At 37.5% G+C, this 24,693-nt stretch overlaps 1 protein-coding gene across 10 annotated transcripts in view; it reads right to left on the bottom strand.

Moving 5' to 3' along the window:
- Nucleotides 1-15,895, bottom strand: part of LOC5571946 (protein split ends) — a 344,136-nt gene extending 328,241 nt beyond the window's left edge. For 8 of the 10 annotated variants that reach the window (XM_021844737.1, XM_021844739.1, XM_021844740.1 and 5 more), the window contains exons 1-2: nt 15,540-15,895; nt 13,777-15,133 (exon numbers count right to left, since the gene is read on the bottom strand). In XM_021844737.1, the coding sequence (XP_021700429.1) occupies nt 13,777-13,859 (83 nt within the window). In that variant the 5' untranslated portion in view covers nt 13,860-15,133; nt 15,540-15,895. The remainder of the gene's footprint in view (nt 1-13,776; nt 15,134-15,539) is intronic. The other 2 variants (XM_021844738.1, XM_021844746.1) reach the window with 2 other exon arrangements.
- Nucleotides 15,896-24,693: the final 8,798 nt, after the last annotated feature.

Genomic DNA, 24,693 nt, shown 5'->3' with positions numbered 1-24,693 from the left:
CAACTCGTTTAAGACAAAATGCAACAAAATATCAAAAAGCTTTGTTGATGACTAAGAAGATTGCAAACTAGGAATAGGAAAATGCAATAAGAATCAAATAGGAATATTTGGCACAATATCTAAGAAAATGAAATTTACTGCTTTAAAAATGGTTAAAAAATATAACGCAAATGTGAATTTCATATCGTGGCCTTCCAAAAACATTAAACAGGTCTTCGTCGCTTTCAGACTTTAGCATTCAATGTTAGATATTTAAATAGGCGATACTGTCGAAAGATAAAGAATCTCGACTCGAAAAAGCCGACAAGTAGTATTCGGGTATTCAGTTGTTAGTCTAGTGAACAAGGCATTGAAATTCCCGTCCGGGAAATGCGAGTTCAATATAAATCCAGTCGATGAGCTTTTCGGGAGTATAATTTATTCAAATTCCTGGACAGAGTGTAACATTGTGCTTGTTACATACGATAACATTTGGAATAACCCCTACAATTGATAACTGCAGTAATGCTCATCAAACACTAAAAGGCAAATTATTCAGTGGGAAGTCACAGGTAGGAACGAAGAGCCATACATAAGATAAAGAAAAATATATGGCTTACTATAAAGCTTTTACATTTCTGTTTAAAAATATAGATCAAAGTAAAAAGTAAATGACAGAGGACAAAAAAAAATAATGGAAATTCTTGCCATCTATTTAAAAAATCAGAGACTTCGAATCGACATTTTCAGGAAAACAATGACATCAACTTAAGAAAATAATGAACATCAAAACCATATCTTAAGACTACGAAAATGCTTAAGGTGAAACATCTTGAAATTCAAAGATGGCCGTCACAATGGCCGACATATGTTTTCAAAACCACTGAATTGGAGAAATGGTTGACAATCGTTTCTGATTTTCTTATTTTAAGCTTTCTGCTAGTGCACAAAAACAAAAAAAAAGTGCACTGTTGTTGGATGCTTTCTTCGCGAGATTTGTGCCTTAAATTTTAGTTTATTCCAAACTGTTTCATCTTAACGATACTTTGGCTACATTGGAGAACGTCTATCCTGATTGAACCAAGCAAGTACTTAACGAAAATCATCGTCAAATAATGATGCTGACCTTGTTTCATGCAACCAGTAAAATTCCGAAGCAATCTTCCGAAGATCAACTGCCTCATACATTATGAATCTGCGGATGAATTTATCTTCCTCGCGAATTTGATCCAAGGCCATAGGCAGACAGAAGAATCCACGAATCCCGAAGCAAGCGAGACCTACAAACTATGGAAATTTGTCGCACGCCACCCAATCCAAGACGGATTTACAATGCTAACAGCCGCAGACCGTCCGCATAATGAGAATACCTCCGACCTCTTTCGAGATTCAACAATCTTGCGAGAGATGAATGCGGTCTACTGATGGATTAGAGACATGCTTTAAAAGCTGCAAAGGGTAGCATGAGAATATCGCCGCGTTTCTTCGAACCGTCAGTGACTAGGTACGTGACTGCGTCTTTAATCAAAAACGACGCAACTAGACATTTGTAGCTTCTCGGCGACAGACGGGAATGGGACTGAACTCGCACCGACTGGACTGAATGCTAATCAACTGTGACGAACTGAATCCTGGAAAAAAAAATGCTGAGGGTGTGTTTGTGTGTCTAAGTTTTTTGGATGACAGTAGATGGCGTCACGTCCTAGATGGTTCTAGCATTTTAGAAGCTTTCAGAGATTAACAAAAAGTGGAATTATACTGGAACTAAAATGTTAAAGTTTCTTATTCTTCATGGTATTATATTTCCAATGGGTTAGAATCTGCTACTCAGTTGGTTTCCTAAGAGAGCTTCCATGGTTTTAACTGTGAGTTTTCTTAGTTGAAATAGTAAATTTTGCATTCATATATCGTGTGGACAAACGTACTTTTGGGTAAGTCTTGGGGTATTCTCCAGATAAATTGCTAATATGATTATTGCAGAAAGAGTCCGTTGGATCCCTGGATAAGAATAAGTCGAATTTGTAGAAAAAAAAACACATCGAAAAACATCGGAAGAAATTTATGTAGAAGAGATCGGAGGAATTGTTGAAATGGATGCTGTGGTATTTGTTGGAGCAAAACTCAGAATTACGTTTCGAAGGATTCGTGGTGTTTTGTCTGGGAAATAACTTAAGAAATGTTTGGAAGAACTGCAGGATTTAACAATGGAGAAATGCAGAAAAAAATCTTATATAAATTTCCTACACACTTAAATTATTTTACGGATTCCTGTAAAAATCTCAACAGCTGAACAGTTCGGTGAAATAAATTAACGGAGTACGGCAAATTTTTACAGTATTCGGTGAAAAATCACCGGAATCCGTAAAATTTCGACGGAATTACGGTGTTTTATTTCACCGAACTGTTCAGCTGTTGAGCTTACGGTGAAATTCACCGTAAGAGCTTAGTGTGTAGAGGAACTTAATAAAAGCTTCCTGGTCCAATTTGTGTAGGAGTTCTCAAAAGAGTACTTTATGAGGATAATAATGCCTAAAGGATCTTTTGCAGCATTTGCTGGGAGATGCTGTGGATGAATTCATTAAAAAGAGTAGGATACCCCTTTGAGGATGTTCTTTGTAGAAGTCCTGTCGAATTCTTCGAAAGATTTCCAAGAGTAACTTCTGTAGTAGTCGACTGAAAAAATTATGCATGGAAGAACAAGAGAAATGGTGAATTGGTGTGGAATCTGTAGAGGATTTGTTAGGAAGGAATCCCCGGAAGTTTCCAAATAAATCTCTGGAAAAATCACTAAAATAACTACTGAAGATTTTTAAAGAACCATACCTCTGGTTTAATAGCCTTTGGAGGATTCTTCGCGATTTTTCACTTACAGATATATGAGTATTTTTCTCTTTGATTGTTTGAAAGTAACGATTTCAACAAAGTTATAATTCTGAAAGGGTTAGTTATTGACATAATTAAAAAAAGAGAAATAGCTCGAAATAGATGTTGACAGGTTAAATTAACTTTCAAGACTTTTTTTAGGTCTTTCAGATTAAAAATGAATTCACGAAAATTGATGAAAATAGTGCTGAATTTTCGCCTCAGCGAAAAAAAAAGTAATATCCAAGGTTCTCAATGTTTCAAATTTTAATATTCGAAAGTAACGTTTAAAATGATCATCCAGTACATGATGTTGAAACTGATATAAGTCCGTAAATGCAACTTCAAGAGAGAAATTACTTATTTGAAACGAAAACTAGAGAGGCGTAAAGGATTTGACATGCAGGCACTACTCAAAAAAGTAAAACTGCGAGAAACCCCTTTTCCAGATAAAATGAGTAAGGTGTACTAAATTTTATCCACTGATGATGGAAATAGGTGAATATTAGTTTTTTTTAAGAGTACATTTTATGTTCTCTTTAGGTCACTAATAAAATAACTCATCGACTACAACGATTCCACACTGAGCCAATTACTCCGATTATATTTATCAGAAAAATCATACACTTGCTTCGGAATTCAGATTTGATAGATATTAATGAAATCAATGAGAATCAAATTGAGTTTAAATAACAATCATAAAGAAGCCATTTGTATTCTGCATACCTACAACCTATCGAACACCGGTTATCCATTCTGTCATTACAAAATCATACACATGGTATAACGTCGGTTTATATTTAGTTATACGATAGGGTAGCCACATTTTAAGACGAATTGCCGGAAATTTGTCAAAGGTCTTGTCAAATGTAAGCTGTATAAATCAGCACTTTTTTATTATAACGTTATTTTCTTGATATCTTTCAGAATATGGAATTACTACCCTTCATGAGTGATTAAATTGTTCGTTAAAGAATTTTGCTTCTAATTCCATACAACTATGAACCTTCGAAGTTCTGCCTGACGTAAGTTAATTCACTTGGCAGTTAGTTTTGGGCTTATAATTCTGGCAAATTTCATTATTTCAGAAACAATTTCAAATTGTTGCAATTGTTGAAACAGACTTGGAACTATGCGATGATATTGAAGATAGTCAGTGCAAACACCCGGATAGATAATGAAACGTTTAAGGCTCAAGAATAGGTCATTCAATAATCTAAAATGAAAAACCAGTTTTTCCGAGATCCATTTAAAGAAATCCACATGAAAATCTATCACTTACTTACAGATAGCAAGTGCAATGCAATGATAGATTTTCATGAATATTGCTTCAAATTTGAGCAAAAAAACTGGTTTTGAAAATTTGTAAAACGATGATGGTTATTTTCCTCTTAAATAAGGAGTATTAGGTTTTTCTTAAATCACAAAGAAGTTTATTCTATGAATTCCGTTAACTTTGTATTGAAGAATGAACAATATCAAATTAGCTTGAAAGGTTTGTTTGTTCTTCATATTTTTATTTTGGATGATCAAATGTAGGATATGCCAATTACAAACCCGTTCATTGTTATTAAAAAACAATTATAATTTACTTTAATTGCACATGAAAGTTATATGATTTTGTCCATGATACCAACTTCCAATGGATTTTATATCCATAGTCTTTTCGCATGCATGCATGCTAAATAAGAGTTACATGAAAAGCATTATGGAAAAAGCTACCGTTTTGATTCATATAACGGACAGCTTCAAATTCCGGATACTTTGTATGGGATTTATTTCACACGAAATGTTTCAATTTTGTCTATTCAGAAGTTCTCATTTTCGAGGCTCATTTTAATAAACATTTTCCATAGGTACGCAGGAAAATTTAGAATGCCCAACGTCTCTTTATTGGTTAGAACGTCTCTTAATTGGTTTGACAATTTCAATTGATGATTTGACTTTTCTAGTTACGATTTTCTTGAGTTCGAGTCAAACTATTCATGTTACAGAATCAAAACTTAACTCACCATTCAAAAGTTAAGTGTTTTGAAAGATCGATAACACAGAGAAATCATACAGAATGATTTATTTTATATGCTTTTTGATCAGTTATACTTCATTGAGGCCTCAAGGTGAAGCAGATTGGAATCCAACTTCCAAGATTACACTAAAACTTTTGAAACATTACTTTCACGAAGTGAACAGTATACTTTTTTATTTTGGCTCTGTGCACTAGCAGAAAATAAGAAAATCAAGAACGTTTGTCTTCGAAAACGCGAGTAGGTGCACAAGCCGTCCATTGTGACAGCCATTTTCTGGATCCTGAGATGTTTAAACCTTAAGTGTTCGTAATATGAATCAAAACGGTATAAAGTACCCCGGGGCAAATGGGACATAAAAAACGTTATTTCAATTATTGAATTATTAATACAATTTTCAAATGTCAATATTTTTTAAACACAATCACATGTTGGCAACATGTTTGCTAGTGTGAGCATGAAATTGATCGAATGAATTCGAAATTGTGAAAACCTTAAAAGAAAGTTTTAGAATGAGCCATTAGACGCAGTTACCTCGCTAACCGGAGCAAGTGGGACACATCCAGTTTAATGTGTCAATCCACATCAGTAAGTCAACCATTACAATAATAGGATTGATCATAGATTTTTAATTTTGAGTACATATTTTATGTAAAAACGGGGCCATAAAATACGTAACGCTTTGGAAAGAAAACGTTTATTTAATAGTATGTCACATCCTTCTTAATATCAACTTAAAATTCCTCAATAAAAGCGTAAAGAGGAATGAAACAAGTTCAAAATATATCATTTTAAGTTATTAATTTAAAAAAAGCGCATAAAGTTTTAAGAATTGACGAAATTATTAATATGTTCTGTTATTATTTCATGCATGGTAGAAAACCACTTAATGGGATGTAATTGTTTTCCGTAACTACTAAATTTGGTAGAAATAACAAATAAAGTTCAATAAAAATATAAAAGTAATTGTTCTCATGATGCATTTCCAATTTCATCTCTGTCTTTGCTAAATTTGTATTTTTTAATTCAAAAATGAAAAAAAAATCTTTACAAATATCTTTACCAATTACACCATATTTCTCCCTTTTATGCAATAACGTAATTTGAGATTGATCTTTTTTGATTAAATTCATTGGTTTGAATAATTTAGTGCTACTCTCTAGGAATATGTTTGAAACGTGTAGAAAAAGTTTTGATTCTCGTTTTTGGTTTGATAGGTCCCACTTACCCCGGCTATGAAGATATTTTGGAATAAGTTAGACCGTTGAAAATTTCATATGAAATGAAAACAAAATACCGGTTCATCGTTAGCAGCTTGTAATAATATTTGAAATTGTAGCTTACTGATGGAAGTTCGATTTACAAAACATTTGTTTTTTGCGAGTCAATACAAGCCGTGAAACGTGTCACAATTTATCATGCAAATGGCACTGAATTGACAACTTTTATATGGTAATACAAATAACATTTTTTGTACTTAATACATTCCTTGTAATTGTGTCTTCAACTTTCTAGAAGAATACCCCCATGAAAAACTTTTCCTAAGTGAGCTATGACGAAACGCCCCACTTACCCCGGGGTATCTTATGACTATTGTTATGATTTGAACAGTTTTTCCTATATTTGATCGATTTTCTTCTCACAAAATCTTCAAACTAGTTTAGCCTCCCCTTATGGTAAACAAGTTGAGTAGAATAACTTTTTACAGTAACTTCTGAGCGTCCAAATGAACAAATACATGGGGGTAACATAAGATTTCTTAGTTTGATTTTTCATATAGAAGTGAAGGGCCACCTTACTGAACAGTTTCAAACACTTCCTAACGAGCTTTGCACAAATCTCCCAAACGACGGGGTAACTGTCTTTGACGCCAGCCTTTGATATAATGTCTTGAGCAAAACTTAATACGAGAACGTGTATGGAATTTTAAACTCCTAATTAAAACCTATTTGTAGCAAAATTTATAGCATAAATATAGCAGAGAATGTATCTTTCCATAAACTAAGTGAAGTAAAAAAGTCATATTTCATCAAGAATAATTTTACGGATTTTACAAAACTATGCTTCAAAATGACAGTTTGGATTATTTTTCAAAAAATCATTGAATATTCCTCCTTGATATAAAGAAATGATTCCTTAACCTGAAATCGCATGCGGCGCTCAAATAGGTTCAGTGTGGCTCGTGAGCCAATTTACTTATATTTTAAGTAAGATGTAATGTTTATTCTTATGTTCTTACTATGGTTAGTGGGTATGGGCTTATAAGACAGTGGAATCGTTATCGGAAATTTGAATATCGATTTTTTTGAACAGCCGTGAATATAAATATTCCAAAATTATTTGAGTCCCCATCATTTGGAAAAACGATTGGCTTAATCGACCAAAAGGCTTTTAAACTTCTGCTCAAAGTTTTGAGAAAATAGTGTTTTTTTTTTTGAGTACAGGATGATCACCTAAATCAGGAGTTATGTCAGAAATATTTCCACAAAAATCTCCGGAAGCGGTTCAAGAATGCCTTTGCAAGAATGGTAGAATGCTGAGAAAATTTCTTTTGTTTTTCTTTCTGCCAGTTGCCACAACATTCCAAATGGGATAGAACTTCCTTTAAGCTTGAAGTTGTTATTTGGTAGTGTTCAGAAACATTGTACGCATTCGTACATAGTTATCGTCCCGCTATGCATCGAATCCTTAACTTAAACGATGTCGAGTATGGTAAAAATTATCTAGAAATAATATATCATGAAACGATTTGAGATTTCTTACAAAAAGCTTCGATGTCTATTTGTACTCTGCTGCCAGAATATATTCTGTGTTTTAAGAGTACCATCATATCATCACAAGAATTCATCTGAGTTTCATATTGGTTTCTTCTCAGGCAGTTCCAAAAAGGTCGAAGAACACTTTCTAGACCAATATTCAATTACTTCCCGACTTGTGAGAAAACATTTGAAGACTTCTGAGAAATTTTATTTCAACATTTCTTATCTTTTCTATGGTCTACAGGTTCATTTCGAAGCAATACTTTAATGAGTTTACTAAAAATTACCGGAAAAAGCTCTTTGAAATAGCTTGAGAAAACTTCTTATAATTTATTTTGTCTTCTTCTTTCTTGGCATTACGTCCCATACTTTATGCCCAGGGAAGTCAAGGAAATTTCGTTTACGAAAAGACCGACCGGGAATCGAACCTAGACACCTTCAGCATGGCTTTGCATTGTAGCTGCAGACTCTAACCACTCGGCTAGGAAAGATCCCATTTATTTTTGTGAGATAGCCGAAAAACAGTTTCGAAAATGTTATTATTTTTGTAAAGATGTTAAAAACCTATAACAGTACTTGTTTTTAATTATGAATCGTGGTTTACGGCTAACCAGCCGAGTGGAAGTTTAACAACTACCGAAAAGCTCAACATTACATATAATTTGCAATTGGATTAGATGGACAAATTGACTAGAGATCGGGGAGTCGTGAGTTCGATTCTCACTGAGAAGACGTGTAACTTTTTCGCAAATCTTCACATCAATTTGTCTATCTAATCCAATTGCAAATTATATGTAATGTTTAGCTTTCCGGTAGTTGCTATAACAGTATTTTTAAGTTAAAAATTTACAGGACAATCTTTGAAAACAGCAACTGAATCACACGCAAATCGTCCAAATTGTCGTCACACTCCTTTCTTCGTAATGAAATCAAGTAATGGGTAATTCCATGCCAAGAATAATCCCAATCCAAATCGCTGCTAATCCAACTTACTTACGCTGAACCTCATTACTGCAAAATGCAGTGCAAAATTTGCTTCACCTCCTGGGTCTTGCTCTTCTGGCACTGGAGTTTCCTTCACAAAAACTGAGACGCCATCGCCTGGGCAAGCACAACCCGACCTGCTCGGGAGATTCTTGCGCGGTGCAATTTAAAACTCAACGAATGACGACCGGTAATAAGCCAAGATGACGCTCTTCTGATGATAACGAGTTTCTTCGAGATTGGGTGACGTTGATTTCCTGGGCAGATTCGAACTTCCATCGCCTACAACAATGCAGTGAACAATGAGCATGAAAGCTCCGGCAAAATAAAATGTCTTCAATTTCGAATGAGATGATGATAAAAATCATTGTCGGCAAAGCGGGTTTCCTCTCGAATTTATCAGTGGCACGAAGAGAGCCAGAGCCGAGCATCCGCCCGCCGAATCTGAAACGAGATTACGTCCATTTGATTTCGATTGCAATCGCAATCTGCGAAAAAATCGATAAATTCGCTTCTTATTTTAAATCCAATGGATTGTGGGATTCGTTTTATTTCAGTGTATGTAATTCATTGAGACCGAATAAAATAATCTCTTACTTTTCAGAACAAAACTTGTTAATGATATTAAGACCGAATTTTGTAGTAAAACAAAATTTTAATAAACTTTTGAAAATCATAGTATGCGTAGAGTATTACTAGTCAAACTTCTTTTGCATTCAACATTCAAAGCTCAAATACAATCATGCATTACAAAGCCAAAATACAGTATTATCCCAGATTTCACTCGAAAACGAGCACTACTCTCGACTTTACATCCTAAAGGCAGAATTGCCTATAAACCACAATGACAGCAGTTTGTCAATTTTCACAAGCCAATCCTTCTTCTTCTTCTTGGCATTAACGTCCCCACTGGGACAGAGCCTGCTTCTCAGCTCAGTGTTCAATGAGCACTTCCACAGTTATTAACTGAGCGCTTTCTTTGCCAAAGTTGCCATTTTCGCATTCCTTTATCGTGTGACAGGTACGATGATACTCTATGCCCAAGGAAGTCAAGGAAATTTCTATTACGAAAAGATTCTGGACCGACTGGGAATCGAACCCACATTTAGCATGGCTTTGCTTTGTAGCCGCGGACTCTAACCACTCGACTAAGAAAGGCCGCCATAGTATATAAGGTGCAGTGTTACTTGAGCACTTCTATGATTCACTTTGACATGGATTTTTTTTCGGCCGAATCGTCGGAAACTTTGCAGCAAAAAAATTGTGCTCAATAGCCTTCCAAAAATCGCACTTCAGAATTATAATAAGAATAAGATTTGGCTTCCTAAGTTATCTAAGAACACCAATGAATTAGTTCGTTTATTTTAATTATGTCTTAGTATCTAGGACTATCTGTAAGTAAGGAAGATTCTGTAGCACCACCTTCTGAAATTTTAAGAACATCTAAGCAAGGATTTTAGGATGCTTTTAAGCGGATATCCTTTCTCAAATTCAATTCATTTTACATTTTAGACGATTTTTTTCCGAGATGTGTTATAAACCCGATTTATACCACTTATTACAGGGCTTGTAGCGACTGAGTGTTTTGAAATATGATCTTTAGAAATTTAATGCCTAAAAAATTACTAAAGTGGAACCAAGAAAACAAAAAAAAAATCCAAACAGAAATTAGGAGAGCAGAAATTTCTATAAGGTTAATTATAACGGTTTCTTTTAGGGATGAAAAGTATTATTCTGCCCTTCTACGCAATTAAACCTTATGGTCCACGGGATAAATATGCGTAGAACAGCTGTATTCGTGCAGTGACGACACGTAACCTCAATTTTACCTGTTCTACGACCCTAAAAATGACTATTTAGGCAAATTTAGATTATAAATCAAAAAGTTAATTATTGAAATTAAGGAGTTCATTTAATGATTTTCAAAAATTATTCCTAAGATTCCTGCATGATTTTTTACCAGAAATTCCTCCAAAGATCCCTTAACAAATTTCTCAAGAAAATACTTCAGGAATTCAACCAATGATTCTACCATCGATTTCATTAGAATATTAGTTAGGGCATCTTAAAGAATTTAAGCAGAAATTTCTACCAAGTAATTTCGCCAAGCATACTTTCAGGCATAATTCCCGAGATTTCATCAAGGAATCTTCCATAAATTCTTCAAAAAATTACTTAATGTACTTCTCAGAGATTTTTTAAGGGATGTCTCCAGGGCATAGTGAAGAATATTTTTCAAAACCTTTGAAAAAATTCATGGGAAAATCCTTAAGGTATGTTTTTTAACGAATTTTTATAGAAATCTCAAATGAAACTTCTGCAAATATTCGTGATGAATTCCTGCAAGGATTTTTTGAAGAACTTCCGAGGAAGTCTTGTTGGATTTTCTAGATAAATTGTTAGGACATTAAAAAAAAAACAATTAACTATATCTCTGGATAACATCCAGCATGTTTATGAAACAATGTCTTGTAAATCTTTGAAAAAAATGTATAATCAACACTGGGTAAAAAGCTGTAGGTAGTTCTAGAGGAACTGCTTGATTTTTTAAGGAACTTCTGAAAGAGTTGTTGGTATCTGGAGGAATTTTTTGAGCAATTCCTGGAAGAAACCGTAAATGAATTCCTAGTAGAATTCAAATGATAATGGGTTAAAAAATTAAATTTGCGTATTCCTGTGGAATAAACCCGTCCAGCGATTGGAAAAAAATCCAGTTGGAATCCTATTGCTACTGAACACATGTTTGGAAAAAATATAATGGGGAAATCTCTGAAGGAAGTTATGTAATCATCTTCTCAGAAAAATCCGTAGAGTTTTTGTAGGTAGATGCGATAGATCTCCTGGAGAAAATTCTTAAGAAATACCACAGATTCCACAAAGAATGCTTTCTGGAAAAAGAAGAAAGATTATTTCACAAATTTCTTAAGAGAGACCTCCATCAATTCACCCAGTGATTCATCCGTCAATTTCGCAAGGATAACGTCCAAGAATTCTGTTTAGGACATCTTCAAGCACTCAAACAGTATTTGTTCTAGAGATGCTTTTAAAATTGTCATTCAGGATTTATCTGAGGTTACCTTCAAGAATAGGGTCCTAAAATGTTTAATGAAATCTTGTTTTCATTTAATAACACGGAAGAGCATGTTACTGCAACTACTTTAGCATTTTTTCCCGCTCAAATAACGGATATATCATATTAAAATTTTAATTTAAAAATTGGATCCATAAATGAACCTTGACACTTGAGATCATGTTTGACGTTCGCTTAGTCGACAAAAATACCACAGGGGTTCAACTTTTTAACACCGGGGTTGTTCCTTTCTGACATTTCGGAAGAGACACGGAAAACAAAATACACCCAAAATTCGAGTTTAAACCAAGGGGTGTGACAAAATTTAAAAAAAATTAAAAAGATGTTTTTTTGGACTTAAACCATTGGAAAACATTAGAAAATTGAGTAAACATATGTTTTTGACCTAAACTTAAGCGTTTGGCACTGAAATTGGGACAGGGCTTTAGGACCCTATTGCTACCGAGATTCCTTCGGGAAGTTCTCCAGAAAGTCTTCGGAAAAATTCCCTAGGAAGTTTCCAAAGATTTTTTCACGCATGTCCCCATTGGATTGTCAAATATATTTTCTAGGACTCATTCGAGAAATTTCTGGAAAATCCGGGAGGTTATTTCTAATTGAACTATTGGGAGTTTTGGTGGACTTTCTAGATACTTATTGTAGAATTATCAAATTGATAAAATTCCTGGATAATATCCAGCATGATTTTCTGATAGAATTTCGGTCCGATTAGCTGCAGAAAATGTGTAGAAATGATCTGAGGGATTTCCGGATTAATTGCTGGAGTGGAACCTTCAGTTTAATTTTGCAGAAATCATGGAATTTTTAATTTGAGAAATGATTGTAAGATCTGCTGGAGTAATCCCTGAATGAAATGTTGAAGGAATTTATAGAGGAACTGATCGTTTCGTTTTATAAATTCCTAGAATAATCCCTGGAAAATTTTTTGGTGCAATTCATGGAGGAACCAGTGGATTATTTTTTAAAGAAATCCATTACAAAAATGGCTAGATCACAACTAAAAAAATCGGCATAGATTCTTGAGAATTGAGAATTTTTGTTGGGATTCTTAGAAAAATCCGTAAACAAATACCTCACAAAAAAACGGTGGAATAAACCTAAGGATTTCTTGGGAGAATTCCTGTACGAATCTTCCGAAGACATGCTAGAATAGTTCTTGGAGAAAGACTTCAGAGTAGGTAATCCCTGTGGAACTTATTGGAGATATTTACGCTTAATTTTCTAGAGTGTATTCTGCAAGAACTTCTTTCAGTATTTCCGGACGATTTTTTAGGAAAAGTCTGAAGGAATCTCCGGAGGAATTTTTGAGGGGATTCCAGGAGAAGTATCTGAAAGTATTACAGAATAAATCTCTGGAGAAACCACTAAAATTCCTGAGTTCTTCTTTAAGGAATCTGAAAAGAACTTTCTGAAGCCAGAGTAAAATAATCGCCAAAGTCTGTAAGGATTTACCAGGAGCCTCTAGAATGTTGTGCTTAGAGTTCATTGCAAGGAGAAAACGAACCAAAGGGACTTAAGGGGAGCTTTTGGGGCTTTGAAATGGCGTTAGAAATTGAGATATGCTATCAGCGCTGTAATTGGATATCAATTTAGAGGAAGGTTCCCAAAACTGGTTTATATGCCATTTTTTTATATTTTCTTTTGAATAGATTTTTTTTTCAAGTAAATCAACCCATCAAATGTTTTATTTTTTTATGTCCATGAAGAAATTTATTAAAGATTCAACTTTGTTTACATTATTATGAACAAAAATAATGTCTCCCTTGTAATTTTTGCAACATTTGCGTTCGTGTTCTATGTTTGATCTTGGTATGTACTTTTGAACATAAAGATCTTCCCAATGTTTAATTTCCACGTCATGAAAATGTAACAGAGCAACATTCCCGAACAATGAATAATAAAATTTCGAAAACATTGCATGAGAAACGATCATTTTCTGTACTTTTCAGTACTTAAGACGGGCAATGAAGTACAAATATTTCTCCGTCTTAGATTTTTCTCCAACATGCAGTGTTTTCTGAAAAAGCTTTTCGAAAATACCTAATACGTTTCTATGAGGGGAACTTCTACAACTCACCTTTTAAAGTGCTCTCGTATCCTGTCCTCTCGTACCGTTTCGGGCAAGTTTCCAACCCAAAGATGTCGAGTCTCGCGTACCATTGTGCCTCAGGTGCTTCATGGAGGCGACTTTTTCCGGTCTGGGGGCCCGTCAACCCGTTAAGCGCGCTCGACGAAATTTCCCCCCCAAAATATTCTCCTTTTTCTGTCGCACTTATCTCCCGAGCTCCCCGAGCTTTAGAACCGCTGCCACTGCTGCATTTTACAATTGAACACTGAACGGGAACTGGGAAGAACCGAGGACAACACACTTACCCGGGATTCTCACTGACAGGGGCCACGATTTCTTCTTCGATCGAGATCGGTCACGATCACCGGTAACGGGAGGCGCGAAACCAGAAAGAACCCGACTCGACCGGACCGGAGTCTGACCAAGGATTGGGACCTTGATCAGGATCTGCGGACGACTACGAGAGATTACCAGAAAACGGCCACACGCACGGCGATGTCTGGCCAGACTGTTACATACTTCCGGACGACGGTTGGCCCCCCGAAACGTAGATAATTGCACACTTGCACTTGGATATTAGACAAAACACTTTGCGATACGGCACTCTATTCGAGGGAAATCGAGACTGGAAGAGAAGTTCCGGAGAACGATCTCTTGCAAACAAAGGGATCAAATCGCGTATTCCGGATTACGTCGAGAATCCGGACATTCTGCACATTCTGCACCGCTCTCCTTTCCTATTCCTTTTCCGAGGGAAAAACTCCAACTTTCACCCCCAGAAGACACTTCCGGGCCTCCGTTTAGCACTTGTTCACACGAAACGGACACTTCTTCCCCTCCGGAACCCGATCATGCCACGGAACACAGAGTGGTCTACCGTAGACCTCAAAACTCCGGATCCCATCCCCCTTTCGAAAGGGGGGAGGCAGGGCTCTGGGATTGGGTTCACGCTCTTCTCTTCCCAGCGGAAATTCAGGATCCGTCCACAGGATAGGGTGAGCTTTTCTCTGGGGCTGGGGCTCCTTCCGCTAACAGCCAAACATGGACAAGTCACTAAACGACTTTAAAACATAATTCACATGGGGGAAACTATTTACAAGAGCATTTATTACAAAAAACCTCGACGAACACGAAGAACGCCCGGAATTTAAACTTAACAACTTTCGAAACTTGGACAATGAAGATGAAATTTTTCACTGATTTTTCTCGCCGCTGAGCGGAAATTACCTTTTACTCCTTTTATATGAAATTCACACACACTTTTTGGCGGGTATAGATTTTTATCGTAATTTTCCTTTTCAACTTGCTGGTAGTAGATTTAACACACTTAACAATTCTGATTCGTAACGATTAGTATTATGCAATCCTAAAAAAAAAACCAAAATGAGATTATTTAATACACATCGAAGCACTCTTCACTGTTAACAAATTTTGTTCTGCGGTCTGATCGCCATTTTTACTCGGGTTGTTGCCGACCAGGAAAACATTCTTCCCTCTCTCGCTGGGGGCAGAGGAAAGGCGACCAGACTTTGAGGTCCAAAATGTCACTTCTCCCAAACAGGAACCGTTTTTTCGGCACAGAAAACTTGTATCCACGGATTGAATTCGCGGCGCGAAACCGGAAATAAACTTTTAATCCAATTTTGACGGAATATTTCAGGATAACCATCAGAGAGGCTCTCTCTCTCTCGCTCTGCCGCACAGTAAATGAAAGGTTATCGCCTTTTCGCTGATAAGCCACAGAAAATTAACCCAAAAATACTGATAATTACACTTTTTTCCAGATTTCGGCTTAAATTTCAGCACTTTTCCACACTTTTTTTTCGGCGAAAGAGACACTTTATGGGAAAAGAACTTCTTCCTGTACTTTTTCTTCCCCTTCACTCAAACTCTTCCTTTTCGTTTTGGCTCAGTGTTTTACTTGAGAAGAGCGGCACCGTAAAAATCGCCCCTTCTCGTTCACTCCCGCCGTCTCTCGTGCACGTCTTGCGGATTGCTCCGTTTTTCGGGGTAGAAAATCTGCTGCTGATGTTGATGATGGTTTTCTTCTTTTCAGATGGAAACAACGACGACAACGCGTTACATCGATGTCTACTCATCGAGTTCCTGAAACTGACTGAATCGCGCGCACACAGAAAACGGTCACCGCCGCCGCCGAAGAGACCCGAACGGCCCGACGACGATCCGAAGATACGAAAAGAGAGAGAGAGAAGCCATCATCGTTTCTCGTTTCCCGTTCGTTGCCACCATCGCACACACACAACGAAGCATGCCCCCTGTAGGGTCCGGTTTGATTTGGACTCCTATACATATTTTGGACACCCTGGATCGTTTTTCAACATATCTCACATAACTTGCGATCTCGTTCTAGAAGCCTTTGGTCACCGAGTGTGTAGCTCCTAGTTTCATAAATATTAATTCATAAAAACCAACTCTCGATTACTATTTCAAATCGACGTAAGTAACTTTCAAACGGTTTTGAGAAAGGGTTTATTCACAAATTTCATAACGCCGTAAATGACCATTTTCGACACCCACCTACCCCCTCGTAACTCATTTTGTATGGATATTATACAAATTTTGTATGAGCTGTAACATCACGAGGACACCCACCTACACCATTCAGCGTTATGAAATTTGTGAATGGGCCCAAAGGTAATTAAGAAGAATCACAACCTTTTTTCTAAAACTGTTTCAAATTAATCCCCTTTTAAACATTTTTTTTTACCGTGTATATCGCTTAAATTTTGCATGCAATCAGCTCGCGTTAAAACACGTAAACGGTAGTTCCTATCGTTTCCCACAAAATATGTATGACAAAATGATAAGCCGTTTCATTCAGTTACTTACGACGTTGTTGTACTAGTGTAAAATCGACTCAAGTAGTGTTTTGTTTTGATTCGTGGTTAAGTCACTTTGTCTCTCCATACAGCGGAGCGGCGAAAGTAGTTGTTAGGTTGCGAAAGTTGAAAGTCTTACTTTCGTCGTTTTGTAAATCCGGGAATTAAACGTTCTAAAAGTGAAAAATCGAGTTGGTTCAGGGCGAAATGTGTAGAATTTCGTCTGCGAAACACGTAGAATCGATAAAGTAAGTTTGTATACTTTTTTGACTTGAGTCTGTTTGAATAAGTTTTCGAGATTACTGATTTGCTTAATGAATTCGAAATATAGTGACTTTAGATAGTCATGTATGATAGAACATGAATGTCATGAGACCAGTGCTGTTAAATGTCAAATTTTTTGAAAAACTAGAATGCTCATAGCACCCTCATGTGCGAAACATCTTATCAGTACATAATGCCAATCGATAGTATTTTGGAAAAAGTCACCGGAAAAATGCTTTTCCGATGACTTTTTTCACGGAGATCGATGATATTAGCAATATTCAAATGTCAAAATCACGTGAAACTCATGACATTTAACAGCTCTGCATGAGACTGAAAGATGAAATTTGATAGAAGAACTCTTGCTTCCCAAAATATGGAATCGAGGCTCCTCTGCTTGATTTTTTTTTCCAAACAAGTGAGTCAGCATCCTCCACGCGGACATCTTTACTTAAAAACGAATCCGCAAATTTACCTCTAAGGGCGCTGCCATAGTAAACGCGTCTTGCGATGCGTGCGCGTGTGCGAGCCCGCAAAGCAGAATATCAACAACAGGAAATCCTTTGATCGCATCGCGTTCGTGGACGCGGGCGCGTTACTATGGCCGCACCGTAACTCTTTCAGCTTCACAATTTGCTTCTTTTCTTTGGAATTATGACTGTCGTTCGACACGAGGTCCGATCCCGACCGCAATTTAGTTCGCTATGGGTTGATCACTAACAATTCACGACTAACAATTGGGTCCTAAAATTTTTAATGAAATCTTGTTTTTATTTAATAACACGAAAGAGCATCTCACTGCAACTACTTTACCAATTTTTTCCGCTCAAATAACGGCTATATCATGTTTAAACTTTAATTTAAAAATTGGGTCCATAAATGAACCTTGACACTTAAGATCATGTTGGACATTCGCTTAGTCGACAAAAACACCACAGGGGTTTTAGTTTTAACACTGGGGTTGTTCCTATCTGACATTTCGGAAGGGACACGGAAAACAAAATGCACCCAAAATTTGAGTTTAAGCCAAGGGGTGTGACAAAATCTAAAAAATATGTTTTTTAGACTCAAACCAACGGAAAACATTAGAAAATTGAGTAAACATATGTTATTGGCCTAAACTTAAGCGTTTGGCACTAAAATTGGGACAGGGCTTTAGGACCCTATTCAAAAGGCCTCATCTCCAAAAAGTAAACAATGAGAAAAATGCAATCTCGTTTTGTCAAACAATAAATCAAATTTAAATTATGAATTTAAGCTTTTTATGTTATTTTATCGTCCAGAAAGTCGATGGATAAACTGATTTATAGCTATGAATATTCATTACTATCATTTTAGCAAAAAATCCTGCTAAAAAAACGAGTCAAAGGAAATGAGGCTTTTATTTCACCAAAAGCTGTGCAGCCCTTTTCATTTGTGCCCATAGACGCCGGCCGACGCTGATGAGGCCAGTGAGTTGACGCCTTTGTTTACTCTAAAATGTGTTGAGGCCTTCTAGTTGTGGCTTGTTTTTTCATCATCTTCTGATGTGGCCTTTTGAAAATCATTCAAAATTGATGATGAAATAAGAAATTTGAAGTGTAGAAGAGTGTTAAGTGGTGAAGTAAAGTACATGGAGATCCCTACAGCAAGAGAAGATTCGTGCGGTCGATTAAATATGTGATTGATTGAACCCTTCGTCATCCATGAACATTATGTATGTGCTACGCGAGTTTGTCGTCGAGAAAATGTATGGAAAATTGGTTCAATTGATATAATATTTCAATTAAACGTTATTTTTCATGCAATTGAAACCAAATCGTGTTTTTGTTGATAATTTGTGAAGTACATACAGGCTGACACATGTATTATTAGGTAGTATGATACAAAATACATCACTTCACAGGAACCCGACAGAAAATTTGATTATGTTCGCTGTTGAAACTATCGCTGTGTAAAATAATACAGGGAGCGGAGCGGCTGAAGTATAACTTGTATCTGCTAAGTAAATTTCAAACATTTTTTCGTAATTTTAGTTGCAATTTTGATGTTTGTTTAATAGGCCTCAACTCGGTTTCAAGTAAATATAGAAATGGGGCCTTTTTGGGAAAAGGCCGCATTTACGATTAATATCCTAATTATCGGGAAATGAGATGGGGCCTTTTAGAAAAATGATATTTTTTCAACTTTCATGCATATTTTTGCATGACTATTGTATGTTACAGTAAGAATAGGCTCTTATACACTTAAATCAGCAGAAACCCGATTTGTTTACATTTTGGACTTGAGGCCTTTTCAATTGTTGGTCTTGAATTTAGATGTAACACGGAAATCATTTCCTTGAAGGGTCCAAAATACGACCATTACCCCATAACGTACGGGGTTGGCGGTGTTCGTGCATTCGATAGGAATATCCGTTAGAGCGAGCGGGAAGGTTGATCGAGTAGTCGTCACCCGCACCACCGTACGTACGCAAGCTTAAAATTTTGAATCCAGCCAGAGCAGAGTGCCATGAATGATGACCAGACGACGAGCGAAGATGGCTTTGCTTCTTGCTTTCAGCCATCGGATCAGCAAGCAAACCGAACGGAACGGAAGTTGATTTGGTTGGATTGGTGTGACTGTGGTGGTGCTTCCATTTTGATGTTGGGGATCGTTCACACATGACATCACGCGGGTGAGGGTGGTTGCACAGATGAATAATAAAAACACTGTTTTTCAAAACATTAAACCCACCAACACGCAGAAAATTAAATTTACTAATAAGCGGTTTCTTCACCACCGCTTAGGCCTTAAACCTGGTTATGGGTAAACGTGGTTTACAGCTTAAGCGAAGGTGAAGAAATCGGCCCTAAAAAGCTTAAAGGTTCCGCAGTGAATCGGTTTCGCGCCAACGAAAATTGTTTACGTTTTAGCAAAAGCATGTGATCTCAGCAGGGTTGCTAGTTTGTTTGTTTCATTTGTTTCACGAAAACTTTGCTTGTAAAACATTTGTAGCAGTATGTCAGCCACTTGAAATAGGCTTGTTCGATAATACAGTGATACCTCCATGAGTCAATGTTCCATAACTCGATATCGACTCATGGAACCATACTAAAACCAAATTTTCATGGTTACTACGATGGTCCCCTCAAACAGCTTTCCAAAGTATTTGTTTCCACGACTCAATATTTCCATGAGTCGATGGTCCCTTCAGATATCGACTCATGGAGGTTTGACTGTAATTAATTATGGCAATGATGCAGTCAAGTGCAAATCTGCATTTGGATAGAAAACCAGTGTAATTTGTCGCGTAAATGTACATTTGAAGAACTTTGGGTATGGATCCATTTGCATGGAAACATATTTGGAACCACTGCTTGGTGACATTCGAAGTGCGATACACAACTTTCCCAATAATCCATCTATGAAAGCAAAGCACAATACATATTTCGAAAATATATCGTACTAGTATAAAACTTATTTATATCTGAGCATGCTTATTTTGGAATTATCTACGTGATGCTGAAACAAACAAACGAAATTCAATATATATATATTATGCTATTATTATTATTATTTGTTTTCGTTTGATAAATAAAAACAATTGACATTTTTAGAAAAAGACGTGCGTTCTATAGCAAGGTTGGTTTATTACTGACTAAGTTTTTCAATAGTTGATAACGTATAAACAACTTGTTGGAAACCAAGGTAGGGATATAATCAACTGCTCCTACGATTTACCTCTTCACCCCCTCTCAGTTGATGGTCTCCAATCCAATCATCGTCCGTAAAGCATTCAAATTAGAAGCTTGAAGAAACTTTGTAAGAATGTCCGCTTTCTGCTTCTTAGTTGGCACGTAGAAAACCTTTACTTTTCCTTCTGCAACCACTTCTCGGATAAAGTGAAATTTGACATCGATATGCTTCACACGTTTTGTTTCCTCTTTCTCTGCCATAGCAATAGCCCCCTGACTGCACAACCAGAAATACGGTTCTAGGGTGACTAGATGTTCAAATTAAAAATGAACCCCGATGGTCCACGTAGTAGTAAGCACCAAACAAATACATATATCTAGCTTCTCCTCTCTTTGGTGATCAATCGCTCTGAAAATTCTGGATAATTCTGGCATTTGAACTATATTCCAAAGCTATTCGAGGAATGTCCTAAGTAACGTGTTTGATCATGGTGTTCCTTAGGACGTATGGTTGATTCTCTGATCAAAGGTCAAAAGTAACAACTGGTAAAAAGCGATGCAGATTTGAACATTGGTAATTTTTTCAATATTTTAAAAGATTATTTTATAGTATACGTATCATTATGAATGTTCTAATGTGATGTTAAGTGGTGCAAAACTAATGCTTTGTAATGAAAATCTCGATTTGTTTATATTTGTTACTTAGGACGTTTTGAAAAGTTACGCGAGATTTGCATTTGACCAGGTCCGTCCCACTCGGGCTCAGATTGGGTACCACTTCTAGTACTGCATTTGGTCCCTCGGTAGTGCAAAAGGTACCAAAGTTTGACAGATCGCAGTACACTTTGAACGGCAATCTAGATTATCTTATGAGCCATAAAATTTTGGGCAACTGCAAGGGACATGGGGGTCTTTAATTTGTCTTTGATTTGACTGCATCATTGACTGCATCGGTACCCCCGTTGGTTTGACCACATTTAATCTGAACACTTTATAATCTGTAGCCCGCTAATTTGCACATCGTTCAGATTAAAAATGGTTCAAACGTCATTTAGCTCATGGAACGGAGTGAAGTGAGAAGAAACGCTGTGGAACGGAACGCAGCATCAAAACAAAACAGTGAAAGCGGTAACCAGAAACACGTTTCTAGGGTGACTAGATGTTCAAATTAAAAATGAACTCCGATGGTTTGCATGACCCAAGTAACCAGTAAGCACGATAATGCGGCACGGTAACAGCATTATATGCGCATATAGGGTAATCATTTGATGCTTGTCAGTTTTATATACGCATATAATGCTATTATAATGCCAGAAAAGGCGAAATAGCGTGCCATTATAATGCGAAGATATAACCGTGCTTCTCGGCATCACTAGTGCTGATATAAGACCACGTGAGACACGTCAGTTGTTTTCGCCAGGTTTTTCGGGCGAATAGTTTGTGCTTTCACGTACGCAGCCAGAGAGCTTTCGCGTATGCGGCCCAGCAGCTGGTACACGAGGTAAATAAATAAATGAATGAAAATGGAAACCTCGAATGCAAAATGTAATAAAATGATTGAGATAGTACTTCTCCGTATCAGACTTATTCATTTTGGTGGTTTTCATCCTTTTGAGGACTTGAAATTGCCACATATTGATCCTTGTTTTATGATGATGAAATTCCTAATTTTGCGTCTCGAACCTGCGACACCTGTATTGTTGAGTTGTTGAAGTTCTGCTCCTTTGCTCCTTCGCCCACATAAGATGAATAGTATTGGAAAGAAAAGTGACCAATTTAAACCACCACTTTTCCCCGTCATAAAACCTGCAATTGTAGTAGTGAGAAGACTTATGTTTGACTCTTTCTCACCACTATATGTAAACACAAAGCACGTGGTATATCTGTCAAAACACTGGATGGCATTTAAACAGGCCCTGTATGCGAATATAGAGCCAATATAGTGCTTATTTAATGCCCGTATGCATCAGGCTTAGAAGCATTAATGATGCTGTAATAGGGTTTCTATGCAGCGGAAGTGCTGTTATAAGGTATGTAAGCATTTGTGGTGCTATTATAATGCATGTACGCATTTATGATGCTGATTAAGGGCTTATTATTAGTGCTAATGGTTACTTGGGTACTATATTTAGTAACTCGTTTCCGTACCGGTCGATGCCTTTTGGGTCAACATATTGGGTTGTGAAAATAATGGTGATTATTTCAGGTTGTGAATATTTTTGGAACTCTACTGGAATATCTATTACATTGTGGTGCGGGATTTCAACTGGAATCCTTGGGACTCCGACTAGAATCCTTGGGATTCCGACTGGAATCCTTGGGGATCCGACTGGAATACTGAGGATTCCAACTGGAATCCTTGGGATTCCAACTGGAACCTGAGGATTCCAACCGGAATCCTGAAGATTACAATCGGGATCCTGAGGATTACAACCGGAAAACTGAGGATTCCAACCGGAATCCTGACGATTCCAACGTGAATCCTTGGGATTTTTTGGATCCTTTTCTTGGAATTCCAGTCAGAGTCCCAAGGATTCCGGTTGGAATCCCAAGAATTCCGGTTGGAATCCCAAGAATTCCGGTTGGAATCCCAAGCATTCCGGTTGGAATCCCAAGAATTCCGGTTGGAATCCCAAGGATCCTGAGGATTCCAACCGGAATCCAGAGGATTCCAACCGGAATCCAGAGGATTCCAACCGGAATCCAGAGGATTCCAACCGGAATCCAGAGGATTCCAACCGGAATCCAGAGGATTCCAACCGGAATCCAGAGGATTCCAACCGGAATCTTGAGGATCTCAACCAGAATCCTCATGATTCCAACCGGAATCCTGAGGATTCCAAACGGAATTGTGGCATTCTATACTTCTAAGCAGTGTCTCAGACACGCTTCTACTAATCATTCCGCTTCTACTAATCAACCGGAATCCTGAGTATTCCAACCAGAATCCTGAGGATTCCAACCGGAATCCTGAGGATTCCAACCGGAATCCTGAGGATTCCAACCGGAATCCTGAGGATTCCAACCGGAATCCTGAGGATTCCAACCGGAATCCTGAGGATTCCAACCGGAATCCTGAGGATTCCAACCGGAATCCTGAGGATTCCAACCGGAATCCTGAGGATTCCAACCGGAATCCTGAGGATTCCAACCGGAATCCTGAGGATTCCAACCGGAATCCTGAGGATTCCAACCGGAATCCTGAGGATTCCAACCGGAATCCTGAGGATTCCAACCGGAATCCTGAGGATTCCAACCGGAATCCTGAGGATTCCAACCGGAATCCTGAGGATTCCAACCGGAATCCTGAGGATTCCAACCGGAATCCTGAGGATTACAACCGGAATCCTGACGATTCCAACCGGAATCCTTGGGATTTTTTGGATCCTTTTCTTGGAATTCCAGTCAGAGTCCCAAGGATTCCAACCGGAATCCAGAGGATTCCAACCGGAATCCAGAGGATTCCAACCGGAATCCTGAGGATTCCAACCGGAATCCAGAGGATTCCAGCCGGAATCCAGAGGATTCCAACCGGAATCCAGAGGATTCCAACCGGAATCCAGAGGATTCCAACCGGAATCCAGAGGATTCCAACCGGAATCCAGAGGATTCCAACCGGAATCCAGAGGATTCCAACCGGAATCCAGAGGATTCCAACCGGAATCCAGAGGATTCCAACCGGAATCCAGAGGATTCCAACCGGAATTGTGGCATTCTATACTTCTAAGCAGTGTCTCAGACACGCTTCTACTAATCATTCCGCTTCTACTAATCAACCGGAATCCTGAGGATTCCAACCGGAATCCAGTCGGAATCCCGAGGATTCCAGTCGGAATCCCGAGGATTCCAGTCGGAATCCCGAGGATTCCAGTCGGAATTCCGAGGATTCCAGTCGGAATCCCGAGGATTCCAGTCGGAATCCCGAGGATTACAGTTGGAATCTGGTTGGAATCCTAAAGATTCCGGTTGGAATACCAAGAATTCTGGTTATAATCCCAAGAATTCCGGGTGGAATCTCAAGGATTCTAGTTGGTTCTCAAGGTTTCCGGTTGGAATCCCAAAGATTCGAGGAGAAATCCTGAAAGATAAATTCTTTCGAGGAATCGAATATTTCAAAAATTTCTCCCGGATTTCCAATAATCACATCAGATTCCTAGTATTCTTAA

The sequence above is a fragment of the Aedes aegypti genome, chromosome 2, assembly GCF_002204515.2.
Source record: "Aedes aegypti strain LVP_AGWG chromosome 2, AaegL5.0 Primary Assembly, whole genome shotgun sequence".
In the NCBI taxonomy this organism is placed as follows: domain Eukaryota; kingdom Metazoa; phylum Arthropoda; class Insecta; order Diptera; family Culicidae; genus Aedes; species Aedes aegypti.
The sequence above is the reverse complement of the archived record's forward strand: the minus strand, read 5'-3'. Positions and strand labels throughout refer to the sequence as shown.